Source organism: Carcharodon carcharias, chromosome 22 (genome assembly GCF_017639515.1).
Source record: "Carcharodon carcharias isolate sCarCar2 chromosome 22, sCarCar2.pri, whole genome shotgun sequence".
Lineage (NCBI taxonomy): Eukaryota > Metazoa > Chordata > Chondrichthyes > Lamniformes > Lamnidae > Carcharodon > Carcharodon carcharias.
The window spans coordinates 46,708,284-46,725,072 of NC_054488.1; the positions used below are offsets into that span (position 1 = coordinate 46,708,284).

Here is a 16,789-nt window from a genome sequence, read left to right on the forward strand (position 1 = left end):
TGCACACTCTGGTTTTATTCAGGCGTTCAATTTCACAGGTATTTCAAAGGGCCGATGGAATTTCAGCTCAACAAAATGAAACCGCACACTTGGGTGCTTAATTTCACAGGTATCCCAAAGGGTCGATTGAATTTTAGCTAAACAAAATGAAATCACACACTTGGGTGCTTAATTTCACAGGCATCTCAAGGGGCTGATTGAATTTTAGAGATACAAAACAAAATCTTTACCTTGGCTGCACACTTTGGTTTTATTCAGGCGTTCAATTTCACAGGTATCTCAAAGGGCCGATTGAATTTTAGCTAAACAAAATGAAATCACACACTTGGGTGCACAATCGGGTGCTTAATTTCATAGGTATCTCAAGGGCCAACTGAATTTTAGCTAAACAAAATGAAATCGCACACTTGGGTGCTTAATTTCACAGGTATTTCAAAGGGCTGATTTTGTTTAGCTAAAATTCAATGAAATCGCACACTTGGGTGCTTAATTTCACAGGTATTTCAAAGGGCTGATTGAATTTTAGCTCAACAAAACAAAATCTTTACCTTGGCTGCACACTTTGATTTTATTCAGGCGTTCAATTTCACAGGTATCTCAAAGGGCTGATTCATTTTGTTTAGCTAAAATTCAAATCGCAGACTTGGGTGCTTAATTTCACAAGTATCTCAAAGGGCTGATTGAATTTTAGCTAAACAAAATGAAATCGCACACTTGGGTGCACAATCGGGTGCTTAATTTCATAGGTATCTCAAGGGCCAACTGAATTTTAGCTAAACAAAATGAAATCGCACACTTGGGTGCACAATCGGGTGCTTAATTTCATAGGTATCTCAAGGGCCAACTGAATTTTAGCTAAACAAAATGAAATCGCACACTTGGGTGCACAATCGGGTGCTTAATTTCACAGGTATTTCAAAGGGCTGATTTTGTTTAGCTAAAATTCAATGAAATCGCACACTTGGGTGCTTAATTTCACAGGTATTTCAAAGGGCTGATTGAATTTTAGCTCAACAAAACAAAATCTTTACCTTGGCTGCACGCTTTGATTTTATTCAGGCGTTCAATTTCACAGGTATCTCAAAGGGCTGATTCATTTTGTTTAGCTAAAATTCAAATCGCAGACTTGGGTGCTTAATTTCACAAGTATCTCAAAGGGCTGATTGAATTTTAGCTAAACAAAATGAAATCGCACACTTGGGTGCTAAATTTCACAGGTATTTCAAAGGGCTGATTGAATTTTAGCTAAACAAAATGAAATCACACACTTGGGTGCTTAATTTCACAGGCATCTCAAAGGGCTGATTGAATTTTAGCTAAACAAAATGAAATCACACACTTGGGTGCTTAATTTCACAGGCATCTCAAAGGGCCAATTCAATTTTAGCTAAACAAAATGAAATTGCACACCTGGGTGCACACTTGGGTGCTTAATTTCACAGGCATCTCAAAGGGCTGATTGAATTTCAGCTAAATATAATGAAATCGCACACTTGAGTGCTTAATTTCACAGGCATCTCAAAGGGCTGATTGAATTTTAGCTAAGCAAAATGAAATCGCACACTTGGCTGCTTAATTTCACAGGTATTTCAAAGGGCTGATTTTGTTTAGCTAAAATTCAATGAAATCACACACGGGTGCTTAATTTCACAGGTATTTCAAAGGGCTGATTGAATTTTAGCTAAACAAAATGAAATCACACACTTGGGTGCTTAATTTCACAGGCATCTCAAAGGGCTGATTGAATTTTAGCTAAACAAAATGAAATTGCACACTCGGGTGCTTAATTTCACAGGCATCTCAAAGGGCCAATTCAATTTTAGCTAAACAAAATGAAATTGCACACCTGGGTGCACACTTGGGTGCTTAATTTCACAGGCATCTCAAAGGGCTGATTGAATTTTAGCTAAACAAAATGAAATCGCACACTTGGGTGCTTAACTTCACAGGCATCTCAAAGGGCTGATTTTATTTAGCTAAAATTCAATGAAATTGCACACTTGGGTGCTTAATTTCACAAGTATTTCAAAGGGCTGATTGAATTTTAGCTAAACAAAATGAAATCGCACACTTGGGTGCACACTTGGGTGCTTAATTTCACAAGCTTCTCAAAGGGCTGATTGAATTTTAGCTAAACAAAATGAAATCGCACACTTGGGTGCTTAACTTCACAGGCATCTCAAAGGGCCAATTCAATTTTAGCTAAACAAAATGAAATTGCACACCTGGGTGCACACTTGGGTGCTTAATTTCACAGGCATCTCAAAGGGCTGATTGAATTTTAGCTAAACAAAATGAAATCGCACACTTGGGTGCTTAACTTCACAGGCATCTCAAAGGGCTGATTTTATTTAGCTAAAATTCAATGAAATTGCACACTTGGGTGCTTAATTTCACAATTATTTCAAAGGGCTGATTGAATTTTAGCTAAACAAAATGAAATCGCTCACTTGGGTGCTTAATTTCACAAGCTTCTCAAAGGGCTGATTGAATTTTAGCTGAACAAAATGAAATCGCACACTTGGGTGCTTAACTTCACAGGCATCTCAAAGGGCTGATTTTATTTAGCTAAAATACAATGAAATTGCACACTTGGGTGCTTAATTTCACAAGTATTTCAAAGGGCTGATTGAATTTTAGCTAAACAAAATGAAATCGCACACTTGGGTGCACACTTGGGTGCTTAATTTCACAAGCTTCTCAAAGGGCTGATTGAATTTTAGCTAAGCAAAATGAAATCGCACACTTGGGTGCTTGATTTCACAGGCATCACAAAGGGCTGATTGAATTTTAGCTAAACAAAATTAAATCCCACACTCGGGTGCTTAATTTCACTGGTATCTCAAGGGGCTGATTCATTTTGTTTAGCTAAAATTCAAATCGCAGACTTGGGTGCTTAATTTCACAGGTATCTCAAAGGGCTGATTGAATTTTAGCTAAACAAAATGAAATCGCACACTTGGGTGCTTAATTTCACAGGTATTTCAAAGGGCTGATTGAATTTTAGCTAAACAAAATGAAATCACACACTTGGGTGCTTAATTTCACAGGCATCTCAAAGGGCCAATTCAATTTTAGCTAAACAAAATGAAATTGCACACCTGGGTGCACACTTGGGTGCTTAATTTCACAGGCATCTCAAAGGGCTGATTGAATTTCAGCTAAATATAATGAAATCGCACACTTGGGTGCTTAATTTCACAGGTATTTCAAAGGGCTGATTTTGTTTAGCTAAAATTCAATGAAATCACACACGGGTGCTTAATTTCACAGGTATTTCAAAGGGCTGATTGAATTTTAGCTAAACAAAATGAAATCACACAGTTGGGTGCTTAATTTCACAGGCATCTCAAAGGGCTGATTGAATTTTAGCTAAGCAAAATGAAATCACACACTTGGGTGCTTAATTTCACAGGCATCTCAAAGGGCCAATTCAATTTTAGCTAAACAAAATGAAATTGCACACCTGGGTGCACACTTGGGTGCTTAATTTCATAGGCATCTCAAAGGGCTGATTGAATTTCAGCTAAATATAATGAAATCGCACACTTGGGTGCTTAATTTCACAGGCATCTCAAAGGGCTGATTGAATTTTAGCTAAACAAAATGAAATCGCACACTTGGGTGCTTAACTTCACAGGCATCTCAAAGGGCTGATTTTATTTAGCTAAAATACAATGAAATTGCACACTTGGGTGCTTAATTTCACAAGTATTTCAAAGGGCTGATTGAATTTTAGCTAAACAAAATGAAATCGCACACTTGGGTGCACACTTGGGTGCTTAATTTCACAAGCTTCTCAAAGGGCTGATTGAATTTTAGCTCAACAAAATGAAATCGCACACTTGGGTGCTTAATTTCACAGGTACCTCAAAAGGGCCGATTAAATTTTAGCTAAACAAAATTAAATCCCACACTCGGGTGCTTAATTTCACTGGTATCTCAAGGGGCTGATTCATTTTTAGCTAAAATTCAAATCGCAGACTTGGGTGCTTAATTTCACAGGTATCTCAAAGGGCTGATTGAATTTTAGCTAAACAAAATGAAATCTTTACCTTGGGTGCCCATCAGGTGTATAATTTCACAACTATTTCAAAAGACCAATTGAATTTTATCTAAACAAAATGAAATCTTTTCCTTGGGTGCACACCTTCTTGAGGCTGTTTGTTTGATCGGACATAATTCAAATATCACTTACAAAAACGGCACAAAGCTTCGTCTTGCAGTCAGCAGTCGCAGTGCAAGACGAAAAGCTTCAACGTCTGTTTTCAGTGATACATATTGCAATAATACCTCACAAAAGCTGCCATGAAGCCATACAAGAACTTCAAGCAATTGCACGTCGAGTGTGGTCCATAAAAACCTGATCAAGTCACCCTAAACCTCAATGCAAAAGGACTCAAGGCTACTGTCAATTAGACAAGGCAAATCCCATTTTCGGATTAAAATGTGAAAAATGCAGAGTCTCAAAAATAAAAGGGAAAATAAAGAGATATTTCAATTAGCAATAAAAATTGCAAAAATAAAGGGGGAAGAAAATAAGACAGCAAAAACAACTAAAATATTTAAAATTCATGACTGGTTATCCTGGAATAAAGCCAGCTTGCGTATCAACCCTTTCCTCCATCAGGTTGGAAGGGAGTTGTATAAACAGGAATGTAAGTATTCCAGAGTAACACTGTTAGTGTTGCTCTGTCAGAGGCGGAGTCTTTGACATGAGACATATGAGCAAGTGCGGCCTCAGTTTCTCAGTCACCATTTAAGTGCAACAAGGAAATAATCCTTCAAAAATCAATTCTAACATGGTCATTTTCACATTAGAATAAGTAGCTGTGCACAAACTGAACACTGCACTTCCAAAAAAGGCATTAAACCGGTTGGGATGTCCTGCGGTGGTGATTGACACCAACCTTCTTCGATTAGTACGGTAACCGAGTTCGCCACTCAAAGACCAAGAAATTACAAGAAATTCAAATCATCAATCAGTTGCTTCATTTCAGCTGCATTCTTGCTAATGAAATCCCTAGTGTCCTGAGAAATCTTTTCCAATCCTGCTTCCTTCAGGGCTGATTGGTATTCTTCATTAGTCTGAAATAATTGGAACAGTTATTAGTTACATCTTTACAGCTATTGTATTATGCGAGTTGGAGATTACGGACAAGAATTCATATCATTATAAATACTTTAGCTCCAGGCATACTGTAGAAGATACATCATCAGCAAAACCGTCAGCTCCATGAAGTTTAAATGTTATTGCAAAAAAAAAATGGAAGAATCAGCCAAAGCACGGTGAGCTCGAACACCAAGAAGCTCAACATCATCTAGGACAAAATAGCCTGCTTGTCTGGCACCCCAATACCTTCAACACCCACTCCCTCTGCCACTGACAGTGATAGCAGTGTGTACCATCTACAAGATGCACTGCAGCAACTCAGCAAAACTTCTTCAAAAGCACCTTTCAAACTCGTGACCTCTGCCACTTAGAAGGACAAGGGCAGCAGATGCATAGGAGCACCACCACCTCTAAGTTCCCCTCCAAGCCACACAACATCCTGACTTGAAACTATTATTGCTGTTCCTTCACTGTCACTGGGTCAAAATCCTGGCATTCCCTGCTCAACGGGGCCAAGGTGTATCTACACCAGACGGACTGAAGCAGTTTGAGAGGGCGGCTCACCACCAATTTCTCAACAGCAATTAGGGATGGGCAATAAAAAAAAAAATGCTGGCCGTACCAGCAATACCCACATCCAGTGAAAGAATTGATTAGGTATTTTCTGCCACAGCTTTTAGGAGTACAAAATAGCAACAAAGCAAAAACCCAATAACACTTAAGCAAGGGTAACTCTGGGATTAATTCCACAAAGATCCCAATCAGTGTTGGGAGCTTGTTTTGCATTATGAGCACTTGCTTGCAGCAAACTCCATTTATTATATTCTGTCAATGGCGAGTTAAAGCTGCCATACTGCAAAGTACATCTGCTAAATGCAGAAATATTAAATGTTCATGCTAATCACAGATCTCAAAACAAATAGTGTCATTCAATCATTTATAATGAAGGACATATAACTGTTTATGCAAAAGATAAAGCCACGTGTTTAATGGTTCAGAGGTTCCTTGCTCAAAAAAGGAACTTTCATGGCTTACGGTGAGCCTTGTTTTCAATATTGTTGTCTTCACAATACCATGCTGAATTTTAGCACACAAGAAAACAGAACCCTAATGTCACCATAAAACTTTATTTACCTTTGGCCTGAAACCTCTGCCATATTCATAGATTTCAGTTCCAGGGAATGTCACGCCTTCCGTAAAGAGCTGCTTTAAATTATTGGCAATTTTGTGCAACATTTCCTCTTCATAGGCAAATACTGGACCATCTTTTCCAGCGAGAATGACAAGTTGAAGCCCTGGAGCTAGGGACGGATAACCATCAATGGTACCCAGGACCACCATCTCCATTCTCTGCGGCAGGTAGAGATCCTCCCAACATTTAAGCATGTCAGGCCTTCCCCAATAAACTGTATCATCCAGGTCTCCAATTATAATTGGCAAGCCCTTACGAAGAGGTATAAGCTTTCCTTTGTGGGTGTTCACATTTTTTGTTACCAGTTGTAGATACTTTCCGCCTAGATTAAATAAGAGTTATCAATAACTGAAATCAAATACCTATTCAGTGGCTAAATACACTAGATAAAATGGTGCTGGAGATAAGCAATTTAGAAAGATTTCAGTTTGATCATTTTGTGCTCTGAGCTAGCCAATTTTAGCTAGGAAAGCAATCAAGAGATGAGCTGTGGGTATAGAGAAGGGAAAAAAACCAAAGCCTGTCTCCTTCTGTCATCTAGTGATACCGGCAAGGAACATATGTAGAGCAGATTTCACTTGACACCATCCCAAATGGGGAATACTGATGACTGAACCAATTACAAAAGCAGCCATTTTGCAAAGAGGTTGCTGGCACAAGCAGATCTAAACTCCAACACAATTTTAAACCATCTTCAGGAAAGGACATGAAAGAGCTGGGGTCAGGGAACGTACAATAAGAACATATTCCCTGGGTAGTTGGGTGGGAGATAAACAAAAAGTGAGCAAGCTAGCCAAACAGACAGATGTGCTCATGAAATTGAAAACCAAGCTCCTGTTAAAAGGAGATCTGAAGTGACTACCTACCACTCATGCAGAGAACATTGCAATATGGAGGAAAAAATAAAAGTAGAAAAACAAGAGAATGTTTCTCTCTACAATTGAGGGTGCAAAAAGATGTAAAAAGCTGGTTTTAGCCCATACACAATAATAATTTGCATAAATGAAATCTTTTACCTGGTGTCAGATTGCAGAAGTCAGTTATGCAAGATTGATCTCCTGGCTCTTGTCCTGTGATATTTTCACTACGGTCCTTCCTAAGGAAGTCAAAAATAAAAATTTACATATGCTATACTACACACAAACAGGTGAAATTGCTCAAGTCAAACACTAGAATATTTGAATTCTATCAGTATACACAAGGACATGAACTGATTCAAAGTGATCATAAAATGTTATTTCATAATGTAAAACAATCGTGGATTCTAAATAGCTTATGAGAACAAACCTAAGTCAACAAGTCAAAGGTAGGCTGTGTGACGTTCTCATTTTGAGATTGGATGCTAAGATCAAATAAGATTACCTTTCAATTATTGTGATCATGAAGCAAATCTACTGTATTTGCTTTGTTCCTTTAGATCTTGGGCATACTAGAAGTATCACATAACGCCAAGAACTCACTTCGAGACCTCATTTCATCTGCTTGGAACTGGACAAAACTAGCTCAAAAAACACAAACCAAATTGGGTGTGGCTCATTCCCAGTGTTGAGTTAACTATGTTTGGATGTGAACAATAGTGCGCTGACAGCATCCAGAATTATCACACAAATCCACTGTCACAATAAAAAAAGAGTATAGTGGTCTTTGACACCCAGAAGTTTTTATTCATTGTACACAAAATGTTCATCAGTATGACAGAATAATTACAGATAGTGCAGCACTCTTACAAAATTAAGACAATATTCATGCTCAAAATATTCACTGATCCCACTTCTATTCATGCTTAATAAAAGTAGGAGCCATATAGTTTTAAGTCTATACTCTCCCAACAGTGGAGTTCATGCTCCTAAACATTTCTATTCTTAAACAGAATTAGAATGCGTTGGGAGTTCGGCATACTTGGAATAAGAGTGATATAATAAGTGAATTTGCTGTCTCAGATTACCAAAAATGAAAGTTGTAAACTTAGGACAGCAGCAGAACTACACCAGTTTCTCAACCCTCATCACCACCCAAAACAGGACTAAACTGATCAATTATTTCCAATGAAACTGGATTATCTACTACCAGCCTAAAGCAGCATGTCCAGTGACACCAATTATATTCATTCTAAAAGTTCAGTGCAATATTCAAATCTGCAGTAATAATCATTTCATCTTTGTCTTCATTGTAAGATAGCAAATAGTGGTGCCAAGTTTCAGGGTTGAGAGACAGTACAATTTGCTGCAATTGTGCTAAAAATGTCAGGGTTTTCAGTGTTTTACAGCATTACGTTTCATCTTAACGTGGAGCGTGGAGGGGAACAAAAAAAGGATGGTGTTTACTATCTCTCCTTAAACTTGCCCCCTCAAATTAGTGGCACTGGGAGCATAAAGGCTGCTTTGTTTAGGCAGTAAGTTAAAACAAAATGGAACAGGTACACTAAAGGTTAGGCAAAAATATATTCAACACCAAACATGAATAGAACCAAGATCAGAACATTTTTACAGCCCTAATGGTGAATTAATATTCCCTTGATTACCATGAATATACTTTAAATAAACATAATTTTCTGTTAACAACTGCTTGTGTGCGTGTGTGTGTGACAGGAATAAACCATAAAACTGTGAGGTCATACATGAAACCTATTTACAAGGCAATTTTGTAAGGACACTTTAATATTTCAGACTGAAAAATTCCAAATATGAAGAGAGCTAGAAATTCTATAGCATTTTAACATAACTAGACAGACAATCAAATAAATAGAAAAGGAACAAGAGGATTAGGAAGTAACCAAGCTTTATCAGGGCTTGGTTTTAAGGATGGTCTCAAAAGGAGATGAGATAGAGGCAGAGGGTTTCTTAAGTGTGTGGCTTAAGAACCTGAAGGCACAGTTTAAAAAAAGTGGGGCATAAAGGGAGGGCAACACAAAAGGCCGAAGACAGAAGAGCAAGTTCTTGGGGGAGAGAGAGAGGAGAGATGGGAGAAAGGCCATAAGGGGAATTAAAACACAATCAAGGACGAGATTTAAACCTGAGGCAGTGAGGGCCAGGAAACAATACAGGTCAATGAAGATGAGTGATGAGAGCAAGGGTAGGTCATAGGTAGATCTTTCGATGAGCTATGGTTTAGAATTGGGATGTTGAGTGGCTAGCCAGGTGAACACTGAAATGACCAAGTTGGGATGGTGCATAGGCATGGATAAGGAACTCAGAGGCTGTGGGTTGGAGGAAGAGGTATTACAGAGGTGGAAGCAGTTAGTTTTTGTGATTGACAGGATAAGAGTCAGAAATTCAACTTTCCAAATAGGACAAGAAGCTATGTACAGTCTGGCTAAGCCCAAGATAGTAGCCAGGAGGAAAATGGACTTGCTGATGAGAACTGAAGATGATGGCTTTGATCTTCACTGTTTAGCTAGAAGAAACTGCAACTTATCTAAGGCTGTATTGGACAAGTGGTCTACTCTTGCACTGCCCCAATGGTCAAAGAGAAGCAGACAGCGAGAGTTGGAGATCAGAGCACACTTGGAAGCTGACAAGTGAATGACAGTGCCAGGGAAACAAGAGTGGTTCTTTGGGGACACTGTAAAAAGGTGAAAACTCCAAATCTGCACGGGGTAGGCAAAGGTGGGACCAACTGAGGGCAGGGAGGTTACCGAGGAGGGGAATGCACTAATCACAAAAAGCTTCTCATAACTTTGGTTAGGACCATTTCAGTGATATGGAGGAAACCCAATTGCATTTGGGAGGTGAATTATGGAGGCAAGTTGTTTTGCAAGAGGGTCATAGTTGGTAAGAGTAGGAGGGGTCCAGAGAATCACATGCTTTCCAATACTCAAATTTATCCATGTATAACCAATGTAGATTTAGCAGAGCACAGTCTTACCACCAACTCAAATACTGCAAGTACTTTTTCTGGCTTTTCTTTCTCTTTGAAATGCTTCATCTTCAGAGGACTTCTGTAGATGGCACTGTTTAGCCTATCACAGCCTGCTGGACTTAACATGAACAGGTCAAACATTGCAGCAACTTTTCAGGTCATCTTCGGGTGAAAACAAGTTTAAAACAGATGAAGCAGAGATGTCAGTTCATGAGACAGTTCAGTTTCACTTTCGGATAAGTCAGCAAGACATGGAAAATACCGAACTCCTCAAGATAGCTTCAGTTCCTTGTAATAGCATGTTAATACTTTTAAAAATTATTCCTAAGTAGCATTCTTCCAATTTATTCAAAGAGCTTTATCTTCAGATGTATTAAATGTTCAAAAACCTCTATTTGTAAACAATAGGTTTCTGGTGGCAGAAGTTTAAAACCGGGGTAGAAGTCACTTAAAAAAAATAAAAGCAGATTTGTTTTTTTTTTTACAAGCAGTTCTTCAGCAGCTCAGACGCTAGCTGGTATCCTGTAGAGATCAGTATTCTTAATTCTGGTCGCCATAGTCAAGCCAGTCACTTCCAGGGATAACATTTATTCTTATGTATATTACTGTTTCATACAGTCTGTTGTTGAGCACAAGAGCTTGTACTTTTTAAACTTCTGTTGCAATCCCAGACCAGAACGAACACACACACACGTCAACAAACTGTAAGTACTATCTTATACTCTTAACATCCAGAATTAACATGCAAACATGAATTAACAGGCAAACCATGGTCAAACACACCACAAACTGCACACTGAACAGCAGACACAACAAAGACAGATCCCACGAATTTTGCAGCAACACACCCAGATGTCAATGAGTCAAAAATTATTTAAAACCATCTCCATCGAGGGATTTCAGCTCTTCTTTTTCAAAGATCTGGCTTCCAATTTCCCTCAAAAGCCATCCCAACTCAGACTGCCTCACCTTGCAGTTGCTCAATCGCTTCTCCCAAAACTGCATCCCACAGGATTCACAAGTTGGCACTCCAGTATCTAATCACTGGTACAATACTAGGTCTCAAGCTGCCTAGAAGAGAACCCCTTTGCCTTCCTTTGCCCCAATTGCCATCTCTTCAGCAGACAGCTTCCTTATGGCTTCACTGAGTTGCTGGGGCTTCCTGAGCCTTAACTGCCCAGCAGTATGGAGCCAGTGACACCTGCCGCAATCTTAGCTCCCCGCGGGCTTCTGAGCCTTCAGGTCCTCAGGCCTAACAGCAGCACTTCAGCTGTATGCAGCTAGCCACTTTTTCCTCCAATTGCTGTCAACTAACTGTTCACTGACCCTTGAACCGATCTGAGAAACCCATCAAAACATCCCAACAGGGACCTGCCTGTTCCTAGGTCGAATCCAACATAGCAACCACTGGAGCATTGTGCCTTGCAAGTTATGATCGCCAGTTAATTAACTGGTCATTCCCCACAGTTACTAACTTACAAGAACACAGAAACAAAAGAAAATTTAAAAAGATTGAATCACTCTTCACAAACGTTTGCAGTTTTCACAGAAGATTGAATTGTTGAACAGAACACTGATGTTCCAACAACAAAAAAAAAATCCCATGTAATAGATTATTAGCTGTTCAGTCATCAAATCAGTGCCTCAAATTGCAGAGAGATGGACTCAGGGAACGCAAGCCCATTCTTGCAAATATCCAAGGATTTCATACAAAAATAATGGAATTTGGTTTAATCCATCTAATAATTAGCTCTGCAACATTTTCTGTCTTTACTTTCTTCACTGTATCCAGGACTTTATAAAATCAGTGCCTTGATAAATCCTGTCAAATAGAAGTTCTCCCATTCGCAAATAAGTTTCAAAAGGTTATCAATTTCTAAGGTCCTTTCTTCCTGTCAATTCTTGTTGTACTAGGTACAGAAGAGTATTTATGGCTTGCTGAGTAGAATGAAAATGGGAAGATTATCAAATCTGGCAAGAAGTTGTGTACTTCAGGGAACAGGCAAGACTACAGTTGACTTCAATGTCCTCAGGGATCCTGATTACGTTCCAGCAAGTGTCAGTGTATGGATGCGAGTGAAGTTCCGCAGTATTGCTTCCCAGAGTCCATGTTAACATGCTTTGTGCAAGTTTACATATGAAGGATAGACATCTCGGCATTTAGATGTGGGAATTTGTGAAACTAAATACAAATCATTCTTCCAGAAGACAAGATGGGGCAGAAGATTTGAGAATGGGATAGAACAGTAGAGTCCCATGTTCAACCCTTGTCCTATTCACAGGTAACTCAAATTCAGCCTGTGCAGCAACAAAAATTCAAACCTGCCCCTACATTCCCTGGGCTTGGGGGGGTAAGGAGATAGAAAGACAAGGGGAAGTAGAAATGCAAGCAGGCAGATCTCTCTCCACCCTTGTTGGAGACGCACTTGGTTCGACTGGATTAGAACTCAAAATCATCCACTTACTGAAAAGATTATGCCTTACCATGTTTAACATAACACATTGGACCAAATGGCTTTTTCCTCTTGACAACATGCATGCCCTTTCATTTGAAATTGAAGTCAAAACACTTACCAGCTTTGTTGTACAAGGGGAGTCAAAGGAACCTGTTTCACAGCAGCAGTCATACTTCTTTCAAATGCAGTTGGAAAAACTGTAGCTCAACGAACCAAGCAGGAAAGGATAACTCACAGAAATAGTTACACCACCCTGCAGAATAGGCAAGTAGGATAGAAGCACAAATTTAGAATCTGCCCCATGTGCAGGAACACGTCAAATACAATTAAATAGTAACTATTCACATTTGTGTTGCATCTCCAAGGTAGAAAAATACTTCAAAGCACTTTTCACCTTTGCCTTCAGTCCCCTCCAGCCTTGATAACTATCCTCCCACTCCCCCCATTTTTCCTCCTAGCCTCTGCTCTTGCCCGAGCCCTCAGGTTATTTTCATTTGCTCCTGACTTCGCTCCTAAACCTAAGTCCTGGGTTCCATCTAGTGGCACAAGTTGGTCAGTGCAGGTAGCAGCAGCCAACTGCACAGATAAACCTCAGCCACTAGATGGAGTCTGGTCAATTTAAGTGCAGTGTAGAGGCAAGGACATTAACTAAAATTAGAAGAATTTGTATGTTGTATTTCTTTTAAATTTAACGATGTATTTTGTTTTCCAAGTTATTTCATCTAGGAATGTACAGTGCTGTATGTGTTTGGTGCAGTATTTCAATGCATATTTTTTTTAAACTGGGTGAGAAATGTCCGAAGGAACGTAACTGGTTTTAACACTGATTCATGTGTGAACCCACGATTCACTCAATGACGTTTCGCTTAATCACAATGTTCAGGAATGCAACCACAACTTGTCATTTTAATGTAACAATAATCATCTCATCAGCTGCTGATTTATAAGAATGGCATTTTAGTCCAGCTTGGAATTCTGCAAATTTTAGCCTAGATTAATTCAAGCAAATTTGGCACAAACCAGTAAATATCCCAACAAGCCACAGGTTAATATGGATAACTTTTGATATTAGCTTTCCCCAATTATAGCAAATTGCATTCACCGAATTGGTGCAATAATTATGCAGGACAATATTCAAGATTTATTATTTTAATTTCTAATAGTTTTGGTTTCTCGAATAGAAATTATAATCCTAAAGCACAGGAGAAAATAGCCTCTCCAGTTAATCCACCCACCCTTTCCCTAAAAACCTATAAATTATTCTTTCCCCCCCAGAAATTTTTATCCAATTCCTTTAGTTTCTATTGAGCTTGCTTCCATCACCCTTCAGGAATGCATTTCAGATCATCACCACACCACCCTGGATTTTGTCCCCCTCATTTTCTAGAGCCTCAAATTTAAGAATGTTCTCGCGACCTTGCCACATAGTACAATCTAAAGTCAAGTGGAATTTTAACACTATTTTGATAAGAATTTTTGCAATCGAGTAGCAATATATTAAAAACTTCCTTCAAAAAGAGGGAGCTTGGACATACAAAGGCTTATTTTTATTCATTCATGGGATGTGGGCTTCGCTGGCTAGACCAGAATTTATTGCCCATCCCAAATTGTCCCTGAGAAGGTGGTAGTGAGCTGCCTTCTTGAACCGCAGCAGTCAATGTGGTGTAGGTCACCCACATTGCTATTAGGGAGGGAGTTTCAGGATTTTGAACCAGTGACAGTGTAGGAAATACGATACGTTTCCAAGTCAGGAAGGTGACTGACTTGGAGGGGAACTTCCAGGTGGCAGTGTTCCCATCTATCTGCTGCCCTTCTAGATGGTAGTGGTTGTGGGCTTGGAATGTGCTGTCTAAGGAGCCTCGGTGAATTTCTGCAGTGCAACTTGTAGATGGTACACACTGCTGCTACTGCGCATCGGTGGTGAAGCTGAATGTTTGCAGACGGGGTGCTGACCAAGCGGGGCTGCTTTGTCCTGGACGGTGTCCAGCTTGAGTGTTGTGGGAGCTGCACTCATCCAGGCAGGACAAATTCATCTTATTTCAGGTATATAGATAACCCTATTACTTGTTTGCTTAATAACATTTTATTTCACCAACTGTTTTAGAGCATACTAATTTTGTTTAAAACAGGATGCTTTTTAGATTTGTATGATACAAGTTTTTTTTTACACTTAGTTACCATGACTCACTGGGCTAGTATGAAGGGCCAGCAACAAGAGACAATGTGTTTTCCAGAAAACAAGTTTGTTTGACTTCCATGACCACTCCATGCCCCAAGTCTTTGGCAAAATGAGACCCAGAAGTAGGTCTCCTAGTAATCCTCTAAAAGGCAGCCACAGCAGAAGTATTTTTAAGGTACAAAAGCTTTTCAATATATATTCACCTGCAACCAAATTAATTGAAATTTATACAGCTCTCTTCTTTATAAACGATTTAAAGAATTCCTTGCAGTTCCCTCAGATTCCAAAAAATAACATTTTCAAAAGGAATAAGTTTGAAATTAGCTTTATGATGCTTTGACAGTTATTTAAATTGGAAACATAGGATTACAAGTAGAACTTAAGAGGCACAATGAACCTTTTTTAATTCATTCATGGGTTGTGGGTGCCACTGGTGAGGCCTGCATTTATTGCCCACCCCTAATTACCCTTGAAAAGGGGATGATGGATGAGCTGCTTTCTTGAACCACTGACGTCCGTGTAGTGTAGGTCTCAGCCACAAAATTGTGGTCAGTACGAAAAATGAGGCACTTAGTTAAAACAAAAGTTACATTGACTGAATGACAAAGTCCCCAATGCTTATGGTGAGCACATCCATGTGGGCACCAAAAAAATCCCCAAATTTCCCTGATCACACTGCAACTTTTCAATTAACGAGGCAGCTGAAAAAGATTGCTATCTTCCCTCTCCCCCACACTGTCATCAGCTGCTTTCATTTCTATTCTTATTCAGGTTCCATGAAGTTTCCATTAAATATTTCTGAATCCCATGGCATTTAATAACTATCCTGTTGTTGAGCTGCTGGATTTAAAAATCATCTCATATTTGCCCTGCCTCAGTCGTGAGACCTAAAGCAGCCACCGTCAGGAGTTTCAGCATATTAATGCGTATTTTCCACTGAGCAAGGTCAAGCCTGAGCGAACATTGATCGTGGTGCTGGTGGGCGGAGCAGGGGGGGGTGGAGAGTGGGCAACTTCCTGGATCCAATCTTACGTCAGTGGCCTGCCAACCCGGGGCTCCGGGCCAACCAATCGGACGTCGCCGCCGCCACCCCAGAGCTCCGGGCCAACCAATCGGACGTCGCCGCCGCCACCCCAGAGCTCCGGGCCAACCAATCGGACGTCGCCGCCGCCACCCCAGAGCTCCGGGCCAACCAATCGGACGTCGCCGCCGCCACCCCAAAGCTCCGGGCCAACCAATCGGACGTCGCCGCCGCCACCCCAGAGCTCCGGGCCAACCAATCGGACGTCGTCGCCGCCGCCACCCCAGAGCTCCGGGCCAACCAATCGGGCGTCGCCCACCAACCGTTTGTTTGTCTGCTGATCGTGAGTGCTGCGCATGTGCAGTGCACCCCACCCACCATCGAAAGCGCCCAAAAACGACATTAATCATCAAAAAGACTATCACCGAAATATATATATATAAATATTTTTTTTGTGAGGAAAATAAGACTGGAATTAAAATCCACACATATCAAACTGCGACATAATACGATATTTTTTAAAAAACGCAGCGCACTTCGCTGTAATTTCAAATGATAAAAATATTTTTAAAAATCAATTTAAAACTATATTACCTGATTATGTACCAATAATCACGGTAAATCTAAATATTTCGGTGAAGTATCCTTTCATCCCGGCTCCCCGAAGCGGAACTGCCGACAAACACCAGTCACTCACTCAGCTCCAAACGCTCAATGCTCCCAAATTTCAGCTGCGTCGTCGGCCGGAAACAGGCGTCTCCAACGTCACATCCGGACACAACTTCCTCACATTACCGCACTGCGTGCACTCACATTACAACACTCCACATGCTCATATTGCAAATCCTCACATTACAGCACTACAAATCTTCACACTGCAAATCCTCACACTCAACACTACAAACCTTCACATTACAAATCCTCACATTCCAAAATCTCACACTCAACAATGCAAAACCTCATATTAAAA

At 40.0% G+C, this 16,789-nt stretch overlaps 1 protein-coding gene across 1 annotated transcript; it reads right to left on the bottom strand.

Annotated features, from left to right (window-relative positions):
- LOC121293805 lies at nucleotides 1-16,574 on the bottom strand. The gene is made up of 5 exons (XM_041217141.1): nucleotides 16,414-16,574; nucleotides 12,738-12,872; nucleotides 7,322-7,401; nucleotides 6,248-6,627; nucleotides 1-5,088 (listed from the first exon to the last, which is right to left on the bottom strand). The coding sequence occupies exons 2-5, from the start codon at nucleotides 12,788-12,790 to the stop codon at nucleotides 4,960-4,962; spliced, it is 642 nt and encodes a 213-aa protein (XP_041073075.1). The 5' UTR covers nucleotides 12,791-12,872; nucleotides 16,414-16,574; the 3' UTR covers nucleotides 1-4,959.
- Nucleotides 16,575-16,789: the final 215 nt, after the last annotated feature.

Excerpts from the sequence above, each read along its gene's own strand:
- LOC121293805 (XM_041217141.1), bottom strand. The coding sequence starts at position 12,790 with ATGACTGCTGCTGTGAAACAGGTTCCTTTGACTCCCCTTGTACAACAA. Across the intron at positions 6,628-7,321 it reads CTTCTGCAATCTGACACCAG|GCGGAAAGTATCTACAACTG; the intron begins GTAAAAGATTTC and ends TATTTAATCTAG. Across the intron at positions 5,089-6,247 it reads GCAGAGGTTTCAGGCCAAAG|ACTAATGAAGAATACCAATC; the intron begins GTAAATAAAGTT and ends CAATTATTTCAG.